This window comes from Rhinolophus sinicus, chromosome 5 (assembly GCF_057876585.1).
Source record: "Rhinolophus sinicus isolate RSI-liver-muscle chromosome 5, RSI-T2T, whole genome shotgun sequence".
Lineage (NCBI taxonomy): Eukaryota > Metazoa > Chordata > Mammalia > Chiroptera > Rhinolophidae > Rhinolophus > Rhinolophus sinicus.
Genome location: NC_142505.1, coordinates 68938765 through 68958972, shown reverse-complemented (window position 1 = coordinate 68958972; position 20208 = coordinate 68938765). Strand labels below are relative to the sequence as shown.

At 39.1% G+C, this 20208-nt stretch overlaps 1 protein-coding gene across 6 annotated transcripts in view; it reads right to left on the bottom strand.

The window, feature by feature from the left end:
* Positions 1 to 485: 485 nt before the first annotated feature.
* ZNF454 (zinc finger protein 454) overlaps positions 486 to 20208 on the bottom strand; it is a 63411-nt gene continuing 43688 nt past the window's right edge. For 4 of the 6 annotated variants that reach the window (XM_088798876.1, XM_074312160.2, XM_019755021.3 and 1 more), the window contains one exon: positions 486 to 6820. In XM_088798876.1, the coding sequence (XP_088655002.1) occupies positions 5484 to 6820 (1337 nt within the window). In that variant the 3' untranslated portion in view covers positions 486 to 5483. Of the gene's footprint in view, positions 6821 to 8582; positions 8639 to 20208 lie in introns of all 6 variants that reach the window. The other 2 variants (XM_074312163.2, XM_074312162.2) reach the window with 2 other exon arrangements.

The following is a 20208-nucleotide window of genomic DNA, read 5'->3' as shown; positions in this document are numbered from 1 at the left end:
ACTAGCCTGAGATTTCCTCTTTCATAACACTTACAGAAGGGGCATTCTTCGTAATAACTCTCTTATTTGGCCTGGGTCCAAGGACTGGCCATAGTTACAATAGGCTATGCCCATGAGATATCCTGGGGCTCAGATATTTGTCTGTGAACACGTTCTTGCACTCTTGGGTTAGAAGGGCACCCTGAACTCCTCCCACCTTGCCAATCCAGAGCAGAAGACTTTCTTGGGGAAGAAGTACATGGTTACAAGACTGGGGACTTGCCACATCAGCCCCACCCCAAAGTCTCCAAATAGCTCTCTACGGTGCTCTAGAATGCATCAGAAATGAGGCAGCCTCGTGTAGTAGGTAAGCACGTGTGCTCTGTAGCTACACTGCCTGGGTCAAGTCTTTCATGCGCCAGTTACTACCTATGCGACTTCTGACAAGTTTCTTAACTGTTAATCCTTGGTCATTGACAACAATTCAATGCCAACAGGAATTCCCATTTGGGGTGTGGTGAAGGAGCAGGTTTATTCAGTGCAAACAGCTCAGTTGTGATACAGCACAGCTATGGAACAGCTCATGTATTACAGTTCAACTATGAATCAGCACGGCTATGGAACACCATGGCTGTAAGGTGGCTCTGGGCAAGAAGAGGCCCTTGGACGAGGCCCCTCTCCAGTTAGACACCTCTGCTCTGCTCCCAGAAGTCTTCAGTGTTTCAGCTCCAGCTGAACAGTTTTTAGTCTTCCCTGGAAAGGGAAAGTGCTGTCCCCTGGGCTGGGTGTGGGTGTGTGGGTGTTGACTTATAGAGAAGTCCCTGATTGGCCTGTTCTCATGCAAATGAGGACTCCACATGTTCCTTTGATTGGTCCAAAAAGCACTGACCTGATTGGAGCTGCTCTGATTGGTCGGTGAAGATGCTAATGAGGGTATAGCTGCACAGCTCCGATTGGACGGGGAAAAGTATGTTGGTTGAAATACAATTCCAGGAACTCCTTTAGAAAGGCTGGCTCAGATAGCAGGAACACAGAGCAGGCAGGCAGTTCAGTGTAGGCTTCTCTCTGAAGTGCAGCTTATGTGAGAGGCCCCTGTTTAGCAATGGCTGCTAGGCTCTGTTTATAAATTTGAGCCCAATTAACTACAAGGAGCCCTTCTCAACAGGTACATTCATTCTCAGGATCAACAACACCTTTCTTCAACCTTCAAGAGGGGATAGTAGAAACAATCTCACATAATTTTAAGGATTAACTGAGTTAATATATGCAGGGTGCTTACCACAGTATATGGCACAAGGTATGCCCTCAAATGTTCTCCCAGCGATGGGGATACAGCCTGAACACTATGGTTTCTAGGGCCAGGTAGGTTTGGATGGCCATGTGGGGAGCGAGGACCAGTTTGGCCATAAAAAGATAAAAATACTTGGAAGCATGATTTCTGACATGTCTTTATGATATCTGATTAGGTAGCAGGCAGCACAAATGTAATTTGTACATCTTAGAATACTGGGTACTTTTCTCATTTATTTTCAGAAAGACACACTGATGAATCATTTTTATGGCAATTTTTTTTTTTTTTTAAGGACAGTGATGTGTGGTGTACAGCACAACACAGAGCACAGGGAGGGTACATCTGCATGACCAAATCCTGGCACTTGCAGAGAATGACCATTAGCACAATCCTTGAGTGATGAGAAACCATCAAGCTTTGTATTTCTTTTCCCTTTACAAGCTTGTATAAAAATATTAAAATAAAAATATTACCAAAATATATATTTAGCAGGAGTTGAGGATGGCCAAGCTGGAAACCTTCCCACTGCAGGTGGGAGTTTTGTTTCCATATTATCCTGCTAGCCAATACAGTAGCTTATGGGAGAGCAGCACAAAGTGCAAAAGGAAAAAGGGAAGGAGAGGAACTGGACAGCTGGAGGCTACCTGTTATTAAATTTGTGTTTAAGGGAATTGTTTTCTTAACCTAAGACATTCATGCAGTTTAGGGCTAATTTGTTCCAAGCCTGGGGCTCGGGCACAGTACCCTGTAAGACCGAGTCTGCTGCAAGGCCAAGGTACCATTTTATAAGCAGTTGCTGAATATGGAGGAAGGCAACATCCTAGGGAAAATCCACTGCCAAAACGAGGCCAACTCAGCTGGACAGGGAGAACCCAGGCACAAAGTCAATCAGCTGGAGATGAGTAAGACCTGACAACAGAGGACTAGATGAATTAAAAAGGGGAAACTTGGAGCAATTTTTTTCTCCTTAAGAGCAGTTTCAGTGACTGTTCATAGGAGCCCATAGACACTGAAGAATGTACTGAAGCTTAGATGCTAATCCTCTACTCAAACCCTCCCTGGACAGAGTGCAGTTGGCATTTCCAAAGTACACGAGGAGAGCCCTGGGGGCGCTGGGGAGGTCTATTTCTCTGGCTCACAGGTTAGCTGCAGTTGAGGTGAGGGGCTGGGGAGATGGCTGATGCAAGTCCAGCAGTTCCTCTGCCAAATGCAGATTCATCGTCTGGAGACGGCAGTCGTGGGTGTGCCGGGAAGTTTTCCGCATGTTGTGGGGCAAGTAGTGGCAGATGGGCTGGATGTGCTGAGGATGATGGCTTATCCCCGCTCAGACTCTAACCTGACGGGTGGTCCCAGCGCTCTTCACCCGTCCCAGTGTCTGTGTGGCCAATCAGCAAGACTAGGAAAGTGAGGTACAGCGTGAACTACTCTTCCCAGGAATTTCTCACGTCTTCACCACTCCCTAGTGATCTAGTGGTTAGGATTCGGCACTTTCTCTAATGTCACTGGCTGAGGGTAGGGTAGAGAAAAGTCCCTCTCAATAGCTGCTGAAATCTTGTCTAACACCTTGCAGATCAGTTGGCAGAAGAGAAGGTAGCTGAGGAACTCTATCTCAAGGTTCTCAAAAATGCACTTTTAGGGGTGAGCCAAAGGTGATGCTCAGGCAGGTCAGACTGCCTAGGCAGAGCCATACTGCTTCAGACTAGAAAAGTGCAGAATAGCACCAAAAGTGCAGTCATGCAAATGCTGACTCCCTCAGTTGAGAAGTTCATACAATAAGGTGTCAATCAGATGGCAGACTTGAACAGAGCCACTGCTAAAGGCTGGTTAAACAGGATTACCATAAACACATCCAGGTGGCCTGGGCAAATCTAATAGGCTACTTATTGACTTTTTGCTTCTCAGACAGAGATGAGTGAATAGGCATTTCAGAGGTCTGATTTCATCAAGACCCAAGCCTGACAGGAGATGGGTCAGGGAGAGGACTGCACTAATTGTGGCAGAGGAGCTGCTGGAGATGTCACTGGGAAGAATGAGGCTCTCAGTGGCAGCAGATCTTGGCCCTAGCTCAACAGCAAGCACACACTGAGTGGTGGTAGCTCTCACTAAAAATAAACAAAATGAACAACAAACTCAGTTTAGAAAAGTGTTTCTCAGGGAACCAAGGTAAGGGGGTGAGAGCTGGGACCAGACAAGCCATACGGATAGTACGGAGGGCAGAGAGCATCTTCTCTAGTTTATTGTGGAATCTGGGGTCGCCAGCCACTTGAGGCTGCAGAGGAACATGCCCAGGCACAGTTAGTCCCAAGTAACCCTTTGAAATGCTGCTTTACCTGCCGCTTAACAGGGAGAAAGTATGAGTCACTGTTTAGCTAACAGGAGAGGCCTACAGGTGACCTTTATTAAATGGAAGCCAAATTTAGAAAAGTTGGGCTCTAAGGCTGCAGGAAGCTTCACGTCTATGTTTAACCTGGAGTCCACTGATCCCACCAGGACATAGAATATCCTCTTCTGTAACTTGGAGCTGAGGTGCAGCATTCGTAGGGGCCAGCAGGTTGCCCAACTTGATGCAGAGAACTTCCACAGACAACCAACCTGCCACTTTGCTCCCCAGAACGATAGTTTACTTTCTCTTCCATCTTCACGACGTGGAATGTTCCAGCCTGAAATAGTGAGGGCTCCTCATTCTCTGTGGTGGGGAAGGGGAAAGTGACACCAGAGGCTGTGTGTGTGAAGACATACAGATGTTATTTCATCTCTCTGATTTCTATTGATGACATTGAAGGATTAAAGATGGAAAAGGAACTATACGTGCAGAACTAGAGTGTCACACAAACTTCTGGGCACAGACACAGCCCCTGCCAGAGAATGTCATGGTGCTGTTGACCACTTCCTGACTCATGGAATTAGTCAACATATTGTTCAACACTGTCAGACTGGGGCAGACTTTAAGTAGTGAAATACCTAGATGGAGGAGAGGAAGTGGCCACTTTCAAATGCAAAAGCAGAAATACAAAGCTCTCTGCTTTTCCTGTTAATACTTTCAGAAAACTGGACAAACGCAGGGCAACCAGGATGCAGTTCAATATTCTGGCAGTAACAAATATACTCTAATGAAGGGGCCAATGAGGACTGCCCAGCTGAGGGTAAGTGGGTCAGAGCCCTCTGAGAACTGGCCATGGGGCTCCAACCTCTCATGTCAGTTGCACATCAGGAAATCGCAAGTTGCAGAAGTGGAGGTGACCTAAGCCACCACGAGGTGGCTGGGATTGTCACATCTGAGCCTGAGCATGCCCCTGCCTGCTGTATGTAGAGTTACTGCAAGACAGAAGGGTAACGGTCACAAAGACCAAGCCCTTACTTTAGGTATCACCCCAGGGTCAGAATCAAGCTGAGGCCCAGAGGAAATGGGTTACTCAAGAATTTTGATTAATATCTGCTTCCCAGGCAGAGGTCCCGAGTTCTGAAAGCTGCATTTGGGTGCGATATCCACAATCATGGACTGTGTATGAAGTGGATCACCACATCCCCCAAGGGCAAATGGGGTGGTAATAAGTGATACGATGTTTACCAGTTTGGAGCTGCTAAATCAAGAGGGACACACCATTCAAATGAATCGTCTAAGATGGAGAAGGCAGGTAGGAAGCCAATGGACACACAGGCCAGTGAGATATGATGAGATGGATGGAAGCAGAAGGTAGGGAGCATAATTTAAGTCCTGGGCCGATGCATGAATGAATGCATTTTCTTTACTCCAGGTGTCAGCAGTGCAGGTGAGAACAAAAAGTTCTACTGAAGGCAGAAAACCTCTGATATAAGAGAATCAGTAGAGTGAAATGCTTGTAGACCATTTACTTACTTTCTTGTTACTTTGTTTCTCAACCTTAATTTTTACTCTTTTATAATTTCTCTTAGTAACCAAAAGGTAAATTTGGTAAACTAATTTTTATGTTGTTAATGAAGCTCCGTTTTGGTTCTGATACTTGGTAATTTAAACTGCATAGTACTGCTATTCAGCTGAGGCAATTCTGAACTATGAATAGTGTTTGACATTCTTACATTTCAACACCCACAATACTGTAAAGCTTGCCTCTCAGTAAATAAAATGACTGTCTTATGTAAACATTCATGGTTATTCATTCTCTAGAATGGGTTCTCTTCTATTCAATAGTTAATATACTCATTCTCAAAGCTCTTTTTAAAAACTGCAATCATATCACTTTTCTCCAATATGATGTCTCTGATGCTGAATGAGGTTTGCAGTCTGGTTGAAGGCTTTCCCACATTTATTACACTTATAGGGTTTCTCTCCTGTGTGAATCCTCTGATGTTGAGTAAGGTGTGTGCTTCGGATAAAGGCTTTCCCACAGATCTTACATTTGTAAGGTTTTTCTCTAGTATGAATTCTCTTATGTTGAGTAAGGGCTGAATGGTCACTGAAGGCTTTCTCACATATATTACACGTATATGGTTTTTCACCAGTATGAATTCTCTGATGTTGGGCCAGGGCTGATTGGTCCCTGAAGGCTTTCTCACACAAACCACATCTGTAAGGTTTCTCTCCAGTATGAATTTTCCGATGTCGAGCAAAGGATGAATTATCTCTGAAGGCTTTCCCACACTCATTACACTTATAAGGTTTCTCTCCAGTATGAATTCTCTGATGTTCAGTGAGGGAAGAGTTCACTCTGAAGGCCTTTCCACACTCATTACATTCAAAGGGCTTCTCTCCGGTGTGAATTCTCTGATGCTGAAGAAAACTTGTACTCTGATTGAAGGCTTTCCCACATTCGTTACATTTATAGGGCTTCTCTCCACTGTGAATATTCTGGTGTTTGGTAAGATGTGCCCTGCACACAAAGGCTTTGTCACATATGTTACATTTAAAAGGTTTTTCTCCAGTATGTATTCTATGATGGTGGGCAAGGTGTATGTTTCGGATAAAAGCTTTTCCACATAAGTTGCATTCAAAAGGTTTCTCTCCAGTGTGAATTTTCTGGTGATAAGTAAGTGAGGAGCTTACTGAGAAGGCCTTGCCACATTCCTTACATTCATACGGCTTTTCACCAGTGTGAATTCTTTGGTGATGGATGAGGTGTGTACTCTGGTGAAAGGCTTTCCCACATTCTCTACATTCATATCGTTTCTCTTTAATAAGAGTTTTCCGATTTGCATTAATTTTTTCAGTATGAATTTTCTGATGTTTATTAAGCATGGAACACTTAGTGAAGACTTTTCCACACTCACTACACTCAAAGGCTTTTTTGCTAGTTTGAAATTGAAATCCCTGACTTTGAACAAAAGATGAGCTCATGGTACAGCGCTTCCTAGATTCATCACATTCCTGGTCATTACCCACAGATGTTTTTTGATGAGCGAGCACTACTTGCTGCAACTTTATCTCCTGGCTTCCACACTGCCATTCCAACTGGCTATCATATTTCCAGTGACTATCTCTTGTGAATCTTTCCTTTATCATCCACTGACCCAGTTCTTCTTCAGGAATATCTGCCTTGAGAGTAGATTTCTTACTCACAGGCATAGTCATCCAGTCTGAAAAACATCAAAAATAAAAATGTCTATTTTTATCCTAGTAAAACATCTAGTTGGGATAAGAAGGTGAGCCTGTTCATAATGCTAATAAAGAGGTTGCAGTTTTGAAGATTTCTTGAAGTGAAAAAAGCAATGGGGAAGAGAGGTGAACAGAGGACACAACCGGAAGAGACTGATCAAATGTATAATGTATGAAGCAGAAGACCTTGGGACCTTGCATTCAGAAGTCACAGGCCTGGGTTGGGATCCTGAGTATAATAGTTATTTTGTTTGTGATTATAGAGAAGTTACCTGACTTTCCAAGCCTAAAAACCAAACCAAAACAAAACAAAAACCTATGCAGACCACACTATGCTAACAGATAAGAAAAAATGTGCTTTGTTTATTTTAGTGATATGGTCTTAAAAATAATCCAGATGTGACCTTAAGAAACCATTGAAACTAGAGGTAATACTTGGAAGAAAAAATTCAGTTCCAGAGTAACTACTAAAACCAACATTTTAATATTTTATACACTCATTTTAGCATTCAGATGGATAATAAAAAGTTAGGCTACTATTAATGCTATGTGAAAGACCTCCTGACATTGATGAGGAAGCAATGTCTTCAACCTATATAAATAATGTGACATCTATATGAGGAAAACGTACCATGAGGATGTATATGTGAGCACAGAAAATCAGGAATAAAGCAGCAAATCTGCCAGGATATGCCCACTATGTCTAAGAGGGCAAAGCCCTACATCTAGGAAAAGGAGAATACTAGTCACTAGAATGGGACTCTGCTACTGGGATAGGAGCAACAGTCCCATGAATTATCAGACAAAATTATTCCTCTCTCCAAATACAAATTTCACACTTACTCAACTGCTGTCTCACTGGGTACCTTTCATGGGTACTTTGATATTAACAAGTAGAGTTCTAGATCGCATATTAGTTTTCCATACGTATTTGTGAATAGCTGCCTTTTATGTTAAGTCTATTTAAGACTGTACTAAGAAATACAATAATAAGAACTAACTACTGAACACACATGATGAAGATTCCTGGGAAATCCTATCAAGAACAAGTCTCCCTCACTATGTTTTTTTTCCTACTCACTCTATAAAATCTACAAAGAGCTATAGTAAAATAAATAAATAAATAAATAAATAAATAAATAAATAAATAAATAAATACATGCCTTAAAACTTACCTGGAAAAGAAAGTTAAATGGGTGCATTTTAAGGCTAAAGTCCTGGTGGGCTCAGAAAAACATACTGTTGCTCAAAACAAAGAATGGTCAAAGTTAAACACCAGTATTGCCAAATCTCAAAATCCTAAGGACTGACTTTCACTTCCAGACTCATAGAGTAGCCTGTGGCAGACAAACATTTCTGCAGAAAACAACAGGAAAAACTGAAGTTGAAAAAAAAATCTGTCTAAAGGCATCAGATGACACCTGAAGCCAACTTGGTAGTCTAATTTTTGGGAGAGAAGGGAAATACAGAGGTGATCCCAACCTTTAGTTGTTTTTATCTCATAGAATTTGCTGAATTCTTAAGCTTCTCAGACAAGATTCAGAATTTTCTATAGTCTTATGGTATTGTGGAGCCAAAATGTGGAGCTCAGGACCTTCCAAGGAAGGACGGGGCAGTCATAGTAAACATATGAAGCTCTCATTTGGGACTCAAATATTTACATTATAGGGATCGCAGAGGAGAAGAAAGAGAGAAAGGTACGGAAATTTATTTAAGGAAATAATGGTTGAAAACTTTCCTAACCTGAGAAAGGAAACAAAAATCCAGGTCCAGGAAGCACAGAGTTCCACAAGATGAACCTAAAGAGACTCACACCAAGACATATCATAATTAAAATAGCAAAAGTTAAAGAGACAATCTTGAAGCAAGCAAGAGGAAAACAACTAGTTATGTACAAAAGAAACCCCATAACCCTATCAGCTGATTTCTCAGCAGCACATTTACAGGCCAGAAGAGAGTGGTAGGACATCTTTAAAGTGCTGAAAGAACCTACAACCTAGACTACTACACCTGGCAAGATTATCATTAAGAATTGAAGGAGAGATAAAGAGTTTCTTGGAAAAGCACAAACTAAAGGAGTTCACCACTATTAAACCAGCTTTACAAGAAATGTTAAAGGGTTTTCTTTAAGCAGAAAAGGAAAGTCTATAACCAGAAATAAGAAAATATGAGAAAGGAAAAACATCTCACAGGTAAAGGCAAATATTTAATAAATACAGAAAATCAGACATTTAAAAAAGCTACTATGAAGGTCAAAAGAAAAATGTGTCAAACTTGATTCAAACTACAATAAGTAGTTAGGAGACATACCACACAAAGAGATATAATACATGATATCAATAACTTAAAGCAAGCAGTGGGGAGTTAAAATGCAGTCCTAACAGAATATATTCAAACTTAAATGCCTAACAGCTTAAAATAGACTGCTAGAAATACAGAATGATATACATAAACTTTATGGGAACTACAAACCAAAAAACATAAAAGATGTACAAACAATAAAGAGAAAGGAACCCAAACAAGACACTAAAGAAAACCAGCAAACCACACACACAAAAAGAGATCAAGAGAAGAAGAAAGGAACAGAGGAGAATTATAAAAACAACCAACAAAATGACATACTTATCAATAATTTCTTTAAGTGTAAATAGATTAAATGCTCCAATAAAAAGACATAGGGTGGCAGAATGGATTAAAAAAAAGAAAAGACTCATCTAAATGGTATCTACAAGAGACTCACTTCAAACAGAAAGACATATACAGAGTGAAAGTGAAGGGATGGAAAAAGGTGTTCCATGCAAATAGAAACAAAATGAAAGCTAGGAATACAATACTCATATCAGACAAAAATAGACTTTAACACATAAAATGTAAAAAAAAGACAAAGAACGACATTACATAATTATAAAGGGGTCAGCTGAAGAAAAGGATATAACAAATGTAAATATCTATGTACCCAACATAGGAGCACCTAAACATATAATGCAATTATTAATGGACATAAGGGGAGAAAATCCACAGTAACACAGTAATAGTGGGGGAATTTAACACTCCATTCATATCAATTAATAGATCATGTAGACAGAAAATTAATAAGTAAACACATTATATCAGATTCACTTAATAGATATTTTAGAACAGTTCAACCCCAAACTGCAGAATACATAATTTTTCACGTGCACATAAAACATTCTTCAGAATGGATCATATATCAGGCCACAAAACAAGCCTCAATAAATTCAAGAAGACTGAAATCATACTAAGCATCTTTTCCAAGTACAATGGCATGAAAACTAGAAATCAACTACAGGAAGAAAACTGAAAAGAAACACAGATAGGTGGAGATTAAATAACATGCTATTAAACCACCAGTGGATCAAAGAGGAACTCGAACAGGAAATCAAAAACTATCTTGAAACAAATGAAACTGAAAATACAACATTTCAAGTACGGGATGTAGTAAAAGCAGTTCAAAGAGGGAAAAGAGAGACTAAATAAATAAAATCATAAATGAAAGAGGAGAAGTTACAACAGATATCACAGAAATACAAAGAATCGTTAACAAATATTATGAACAATTACATGCCAACAAATTCGACAACCGAGAAGAAAAGTTATGATAAACTTCTATAAGTATGTAACCTTTCAAGCCTGAACCAGGTAGAAATACAAAATCTAAACAGATCAATTTCTAGCAATGAAATTGAAGCAGTAATAAAAAAACTTCAAACAAATAAAAGTCCAGAACCAGACAGCTTCACAGGTGAATTCTACCAAACACTCAAATAAGAAATAATACCGCTCCACTTTTTAAGCTATTTCAAAAAAATTGAGGAGGAAGGAATACTTTCAAACTCATTCTATGAAGCCAACATTGCCCAATACCAAAATCAAACAAAGACATTACAAAAAAACAAAAAAACAAAACAAAACAAACAAACAAACAAACAAAACAAAAACAATCCAGAAAAGAATAAAGAAAAAGAAAATTACAGGGCAATATCTTTGATGAACATAGAGGCAAAAATTTTCAACAAAACATTAGCAAACTGGATTCAACAATACATTAAAAGGATTATACACCAAAACCAAGCAGGATTCATCCTAGGGATGCAAAGATGGTTCAACATCCACAATTCAGTCAATGTTATACATCACAATAAAATAAAAGATAAAAACCAGATGAACACTTCAATAGATGCAGAAAAAGCATTTGACAAACCTCAACATCTTTTTATACTAAAAATTCTTAACAAAGTGGTAAATGAAGGAACATATCTCAACATAATACAGGCTATATATTACACTCAATGGTGAAAAGCTGAAAGGTTTTCCATTAAAATCAAGAACAAAACAAGGATTCCCACTACCACCACTTCTATTCAACATATTATTAGAAGTCCTAGCCATAGCAATCAGACAAGAAAAAGAAATAAAAGGCATCCAAATTGGAAAGAAGTAGAATTCTTATTATTTGCAGATGACATGATAGTATATATAGTAAACCCTAAACACTCCACCAAGAAACTATTAGAACTAATAAATGAATTCAGTAAAGTTGCGGGATACAGAATCAATATAAGAAATCTGTTGTGTTTCTATGTATCAATAACGGATGATCAGAAGGAAAAATTAAGAAAAAAATCCCATTTACAATTGCATTAAAATGCATAAAATACCTAGGGACAAATTTAATCAAGCAGGTGAAAGACCCATACTCTGAAAACTATAAGACATTGAAAAAAGAAATTGAAGAGGACACAAATAAATGGAAGCATATACTGTGCTCATGGATTGGAAGGATTAATACACAGAGTCAATGCAAATCTATTAAAATACCAATGGCCTTCTTCTCAGAATTAGAATTAATTCTAAAATTTATATGGAACGATAAAAGATCCCAAATAGCCAAAGAAATCCTGAAGAAGAACAAAGTGGAAGGTATCACACTCCCTGATATCAAACTATACTACAAGGCTACACTAATAAAAACAGTATGGTACTGGCATAAAAACAGATATATCAATCAATGGACTAGAGAGCCCACAAATAGATTCACACTTATATGGTCAATTAATCTATGACGAAGGAGGTGGTGGTGGTGGGGGGAGACAGTCTCTTCCGTAAGTGGACAGATACATGCAAAACAAATGAAATTGGATCCTTTTCTTACACCATATACAACAATAAACTCAAAATGAATTAAAGACTTAAATGTAAGACCCAAAATGATAAAACTTCTTGAAGAAAAATGTAGGCCATAAACTCTTTGACATTGCTCTTGGCAATATCTTTTAAGCTCTGTCTCCTAAGGCAAGGGCAACAAGAGAGAAAATAAACAAATGGGACTATATCAAACTAAAAAGTTTTTGCACAGCAAAAGAAACCATCAACAAAACAAAAAGAAAACCTGCTGAATGGGAGAAGATATTCACCAATGATACATCTAGTAAGGGATTAATATCCAAAATATATAGGAGCTCATACAACTTAACACCAAAAAAACTAACAATCTGATTTAAAAAATGGGCAGATGACCTGAATAGACATTTCTCCAAAGAGGGCATACAGATGGCCAATGGACATATGATATGACGCCAAACATCATTAATCATCAGGGAAATACAAATAAAACAAGATATCACCTCACACCTATAAAATGGCTATCACCAATAAATCAACAAACAACAAATGCTGGCGAGGATGTCGAGAAAAGGGAACCCTTGTGCTGGGTTGATGGGATTGTAAATTGGTGCAGCCACTATGGAAAACAGTATGGAGGTGAGACCTTATCAAAATGGCGGCGTGAGGAGAGCCTCTGTAAAGATGCCCCGGAATTTACAACTAATCGAACAACAATAACTCCACAAATGACTCCCTGCACAGCAGACAGGCAAGACGAAGAGGCCCACTACAGGTGGGCGAATCGCGCAAGCGGGGGAGGAGGAGGGAAGGGAGAACTGCGGAGACAGAGCAGCACAGGCGCAGGATGCAGACCTAGCTCAGTGCTCCGAACTCGCTGCATCCCGGAATTACCGCAGCTGCGGGAGAGGGAACTCGGACTGCTAGGGCTCTGCTTATGGCCCACAGGGCTGAGGGGGCAGCATATAACATGGCTGAACCAAACGCTCCTTGGAGAGACCTCCAAGAAAACACTCAGGGAAGAAGGCTGAAAACGGTGGTTTAAGCCCTCACTGCTGAGCAGAGAACGGAAGCCTTAGGCACTGAGATTAGCAGCCCCCTCCCTACCCTCCCAAAGCTTGCCCCGCCCCCACCTGCCCGGTGCTAGAAACGGAACAGTAGCAGTGTCAGATCAGTAGAATATTTGCTGTTCTGAGAACTATGGACCGCAGACACAGATTCGCAGCCCAACTAGTTCTGGCAAAGGGGAGGGAGCTGTGGAAGCAGGACCGGCTGTGGTGGTGGTCGCCGCCATTGCTCTGGGCCACCTGTCCCAACTCACCCCGACCCTGGCCCCACCTATCTGGGCAGATCCCTGCAGGAGTAAACAGAACTGCTGAAACACATGGGCTCTGAATCTGGTGCAGGAAGAGCTTTGGAACTTCAAAAGCTCTCAGCATACCCACCGGAACACTGCGCCCTGTGACCTAGGCGAACTATTAACAGGGGAAGCCTGTCTCCCAGGGAATCCCCCCATTGTGTGAGAAGCTGGAATAGTGCAGAGAAAACATAGCACTACCGTGTGAGAGAGAAAAACAAGGCTGCAGTCAGAGAGAAAATAAAACATTATACCAACAAGTACTGGAAAACAAAAGAAAGAACTCTTCCAATCAACATGTTGCAGAAGCCACTCCTGTAGATGTCTAGGAAGAGAAATAATAAATCAGTAATTGCCATGAATAACCAAGGCAAGAAGACAGCTCAGAAAGAAAGTGAAAAGTCTCCAGAAAAGGAACTTAAAGATATGGAAATATGTGACTTAAATGATAGAGAATTCAAGATTGCAGTTCTGAAAAAACTCAACGAGATGCAAGAAAACACAGATTGGCAGTTAAATGAACTCAGAAACACAATCAAAGAACAGCATGAGCATTTTACGAAAGAGATTGAAATTTTAAAAAAGAACCAAATAGAATTTCTGGAGATTAAGAACTCAATAGAAGAAATTAAGAATGAAATCACCAGCTTAGGTAGTAGAGTTGACCAGATGGAGGAAAGAATCAGTGACATCGAAGATAGAAACCTGGAAATTACACAGATGGAAGAAGAAAGAGACTTGAGACTTAAAAGAAATGAAAGAACTCTACAAGAACTTTCTGACTCCATCAGAAAGAGCAATATAAGACTAATGGGCATACCAGAAGGACAGGAAAGAGAGAAGGGAACAGAGAATATATTCAAACAAATTGTCGATGAGAACTTCCCAAACTTGTGGACAGAACTGGATCCTCGAATCCAAGAAGCAAATAGAACACCTAATTACTTCAATCCTAACAGGCCTTCTCCAAGGCACATTGTATTGAAGCTGTCTAAAATCAACGACAAAGAAAGAATCCTCAAGGCAGCCAGGGAAAAGAAGACGGTAACTTACAAAGGCAAGCCCATTAGTGTATCATCAGATTTTTCAGCAGAAACTCTACAAGCCAGAAGGGAGTGGAACCAAATATTCAACTATTGAAAGAGAGAAATTATGAGCCAAGAATAGTATATCCAGCAAAGATATCCTTTAGATATGAAGGAGGAATAAAGACCTTTCCAGACATACAGAAGCTGAGGGAATTTTCTAATACAAGACCTGCACTACAAGAAATACTAAAGGAGGCTATTCAACCACCATCAACAGGGACAATTTGTGGCAACCGAAACATAAAAAGGGGGAGAGTAAAGGGCTGAACCGGAATATGGGAATGGAGAAAGTAAGCGTGCTGAAGAAAATGGAATACTCTAAATATCAAACTTTCTTTTACATAAACTTAAGGGTAACCACTCAAAAAAAAATCCAGAACTGAAATATATACTGTAATAAAAGAAGAAACAGAGGGAAACATGATAGAATACCACCACACAGAAATAATAGACAACAACAAAAAGGCAAAGAAACAATGGAGACACAGCCTTACCAGAAAACTAAAGATAGAATGACAGGAAATCTTCACATATCAATAATCACCCCAAATGTAAATGGACTGAACTCACCAATAAAAAGGCACAGAGTAGCAGATTGGAACAAAAAACTAAGCCCAACCATATGCTGTCTCCAAGAGACACATCTCAGCTACAAGGACAAGCATAGATTCAAAGTGAAAGGGTGGAAATTGACACTCTAAGCAAATGGTACCCAGAGAAAATCAGGTGTAGCCATAATGATACCAGATGAAACAGACTTCAGGGTGGAAAGGGTAACAAGAGACAAAGATAGACATTTCATAATGGTAAAGGGGACTATACAACAAGAAGACGTAACAGTCATCAATATTAATGCCCCCAATCAGGGAGCACCGAAATATACCAAGCAACTACTAACAGAACTAAAGGGAGAAACTGACCGATACACAATTATACTAGGGGACTTAAATACATCATTGACAGCTATGGATAGATCATCCAAATAGAAAATAAATAACGAAATAGCAGCCCTAAATGACACATTAGATGAAATGGACATAATTGACATTTATAGAGCACTTCATACTAAAACATCAGACTATACATTCTTTTCTAGTGTACATGGAACATTCTCAAGGATAGACCATATATTGGGACATAAAATCAGCCTCAGCAAATTTAAGAAGATTGAAATCATACCAAGCATATTCTCTGATCACAAGGCTTTGAAATTGGATATCAACTGCAAAAAGACATCAGGAAAAAACACAAATACATGGAGATTAAACAACATACTTTTAAAGAACGACTGGGTCAAAGAAGAAATTAGAGGAGAGATCAAAAGATACATAGAAACAAATGACAATGAAAATACATTCTACCAAAATTTTTGGGATGCAGTGAAAGCAGTTTTAAGAGGGAAATTTATATCATTACAGGCCTATCTCAAGAAACAAGAAAAATCCCAAATAATCTCATGTTACACCTTAAAGAAATAGAAAAAGAAGAACAAGTGAAACCCAAGGTCAGCAGAAGAAAGGAAATAACAAAAATCAGAGCAGAACTAAATGAAATAGAGAACAAAAAGACAATAGAAAAAAAATAATGTGACAAAGAGCTGGTTCTTTGAAAAGATTAACAAAATTGACAAACCCTTGGCTAGACTCACTAAGATAAAAAGAGAAGACACTAATTAACAAAATCAGAAACGAAAAAGGGGAAGTAATCACGGACAACACAGAAATAAAAAGGATCATCCAAGAATACTATGAAGGACTATATGCCACAAAATTCAATAACCTAGAAGAAATGGACAAGCTCTTAGAAACATATAGCCTTCCCAGGCTGAACCATGAAGAACTGGAAAATCTAAACACACCGATCACCAGTAACGAAATTGAATCAGTCATCCAAAACCTTCCCAAAAGCAAAAGTCCGGGACCAGATGGCTTCACTAGTGAATTCTACCAAACCTTCAAAGAGGATCTAATACCAATCCTGCTCAAACTCTTCCAAAAAATTGAAGAAGAGACAGTACTCCCTAACTCATTTTATGAGGCCAACATTACCCTGATACCAAAACCTTGTAAGGACAACACAAAAAAGAAAACTACAGACCAATATCTCTGGTGAATACCGATGCAAAAATCCTAAATAAAATTCTAGCAAATCGAATACAACAATACATTAAAAAAATTATTCATCACGACCAAGTGGGGTTCATCCCCGGGGCACAAGGGTGGTTCAACATCCGCAAATTCATCAATGTGATACATCACATAAACAAAATAAAGGACAAAAATCATATGATTATATCAATTGATGCAGAAAAAGCATTTGACAAGATACAACATCCATTTATGATTAAAACACTTAATAAAATAGATATAGAAGGAAAATACCTGAACATAGTAAAGGCCATATATGACAAGCCCTCAGCTAATCTCATAATTAATGGTGAAAAACTGAAGCCATTTGCTCTACGTTCAGGAACACGACAGAGCTGTCCCCTATCACATCTGCTTTTCAACATAGTGTTGGAAGTCCTTGCCAGAGCAATCAGGCAAGAGAAAGAAATAGAAGACATCCAAATTGGGAATGAAGAAGTTAAATTATCACTCTTTGTAGATGACATGATGCTATATATAGAAAACCCTAAAGACTCCACCAAAAAGCTGTTAGAAACAATCAACGAATACAGTAAAGTTGCTGGCTACAAAATCAATGTACAAAAGTCCATTGCTTTCCTATATACTAACAATGAAATCTCAGAAAAAGAAATACAAAAAACAATTCCTTTTGCAATTGCAGCAAAAAGAATAAAATACCTAGGAATAAACTTAACCAAGGATGTGAAGGACCTATATGCTGAAAACTATAAGACTTTTTTGACAGAAATTGAAGAAGACACAAAGAAATGGAAAGACATTCCGTGCTCATGGATTGGAAGAATCAACATAGTTAAAATGGCCATATTACCCAAAGCAATATACAGATTTAATACAATTCCCATCAAAATCCCGATGGCATTTTTTAAAGAAGTAGAACAAAAAATCATCAGATTTGTTTGGAACCACAAAGACCCCGAATAGACAAAGCAATCTTAAGAAAAAAGAACAATAATTGAGGTATCACACTTCCTAACTTTGGCTTGTACTACAGGGCTACAATAATCAAAACAGCATGGTATTGGCAGAAAAACAGACACATAGACCAATGGAATAGAATTGAGAACCCAGAAATAAAACCACATATATATGGACAGATAATTTTTGACAAAGAAGCTAAAAACGTACAATGGAGGAAAGACAGCCTCTGCAATAAATGGTGCTGGGAGAATTGGATAGCCATGTGCAAAAGAATGAAACTGGACTGCTATTTGTCACCTTGTACCAAAATTAATTCAAAATGGATCAAAGACTTAAGCATAAGACCTGACACAATAAACTGCATAGAAGAAAACATAGGTACTAAACTTATGGACCTTGGGTTCAAAGAGTATTTTATGAATTTGACTCCAAAGGCAATGGAAGTAAAAGCTAAAATAAACGAATGGGACTATATGAAACTTAAAAGCTTCTGCACAGCAAAAGAAACCATCAACAAAATAAAGAGGCAACCAACTGAATGGCAGAAGATTTTTGCAAGCAGTGCCTCCGATAAGGGGCTAATATCCAAAATATACAAGGAACTTGTGAAACTCAACAACAAAAAAACAAACAACCCAATTGTAAAATGGGCAGAGTACCTGGAGAGACATTTCTCCAAAGAGGACATACAAATGGCAAATAGACATATGAAAAAATGCTCAACATCACTAATCATCAGAGAAATGCAAATCAAAACCACAATGAGATATCACCTCACCCCAGTTAGAATGGCTATCATCAACAAGACAAATAGTAACAAGTGTTGGAGAGGCTGTGGAGAAAAAGGAACCCTCATACACTGGTGGTGGGAATGCAGACTGGTGCAGCCGTTTTGGAAGGCAGTGTGGAGTTTCCTCAAAAAATTACGAATAGAATTACCGTATGACCCAGCAATCCCTCTCCTGGGTATCTACCCCAAAAATCTGAAAACATTTATACATAAAGACACGTGTGCTCCAATGTTCATTGCAGCTTTGGTTACGGTGGCCAAGACATGGAAACAACCAAAATGTCCTTCGATAGATGAATGGATAAAGAAGTTGTGGTATATATACACAATAGAATACTATTCGGCGGTAAGAAAAGATGATATAGGAACATTTGTGACAACATGGATGGATCTCAAGAGAGTAATGATGAGCGAAATAGGTCAGACAGAAAAAGCAGAGAAGCATGTGATTTCACTGATATGTGGTATATAAACCAAAAACAACAAAAGAACAAGACAAATGAGAAACAGAAACTCATAGACACAGACTATAGTTTAGTGGTTACCAGAGTGTAAGGGGGGTAGGGGGTGGGAGATGAGGGTAAGGGGGATCAAATATATGGTGATGGAAGGAGAACTGACTCTGGGTGGTGAACACACAATGGGATTTATAGATGATGTAATACAGAATTGTACACCTGAAATCTATGTAATTTTACTAACAATTGTCGCCCCAATAAATTAAAAAAAAAAAAAAGAAAAAGAAAACAGAATGGAGGTTCCTCAAAAAATTAAAAATAGAGCTGCCATTATGATTCAGCATTCAACTTAGGGTATTTATCTGAAGAAAACAAAAACAGTAATTTGAAAACAAAAACAGTAATTTGAAAAGATAACCCCTATGTTAACTGCAGCATTACTAGTAATAGCCATGATATGGAAGCAACCTAGATGTCCATCAATAGGTGAATGGATAAAGATGTGGTGTATATATATACCACATTTATTTAGCAATAAAAATGAATGAAATCTTGTCACTTGTGACAGATGGAGGACCTAGAAGGTCTTATACTAAGTGAAATAAGTCAGAGAAAGAGAAATACCATATTATTTCACTTATATGTGAAATCTAATAAAAGCAAAATGAATGAATAAACAAAACCAAAACAGACCCATAGATATAGAGAACAAGCTAATAGTTGCCAAAGGGGAGATGGGAATTTAAAAAAAGAAAAAAAAGTAGTATTGATATATTTTATGTTAGGGGCTCTCAACCTGCACCAAAGAGTGCCATTAGTTTGTAGCGGGTAGAATAATACCATCATGTGACCTTGATCTCTCTCTCTTGAATTTGGAAACTTCAAAACTGAAAGAGCAGCATAATACCCAAGTCTCCTATCACAGCTATGTGGACTCCTTCTCTGTTGGGTTCTACATCATATGAAAGGGTGTGGGCAAGATAAGAAATGTGACTACACCCTCCTTTGGTATCCAAGAGAAAAGTGGTGACATCTTGATTTCTTTCTGGTGAAGAGTCCCAAATTTGAAGTCTCACTGTATGGAAGTGCCAAGAAGACATACAAACACAGACACAAAACAAATACTGCGATAAATTGGGGCAGAAACTAGCCTATGGTACTAAGGCAGGAAGGGAAAAAAAGCATCAGGAAAGTACAGCTTGCTACATGAAAAAAAATGAAATTCAAAAGAATGGGAAGAGAGACCTGAGAAATTTAACTTTCTGCCTTGGACCAAAAGTCTATTTTGTAGCTTAGAAACTCCTTTTCTTTGGACTTCAAAAACTGGACTGCTGACAACTAAGGACATGTAGAAGAAGCCACCTTGAGACTGGTAGGAGGGGCAGAGACACAGAACAGGCTGGTCCCATACCTGCATGTGACCATTAAAAATCAGGAGGGATATCTCGGCTATGGAGGTACCCCCC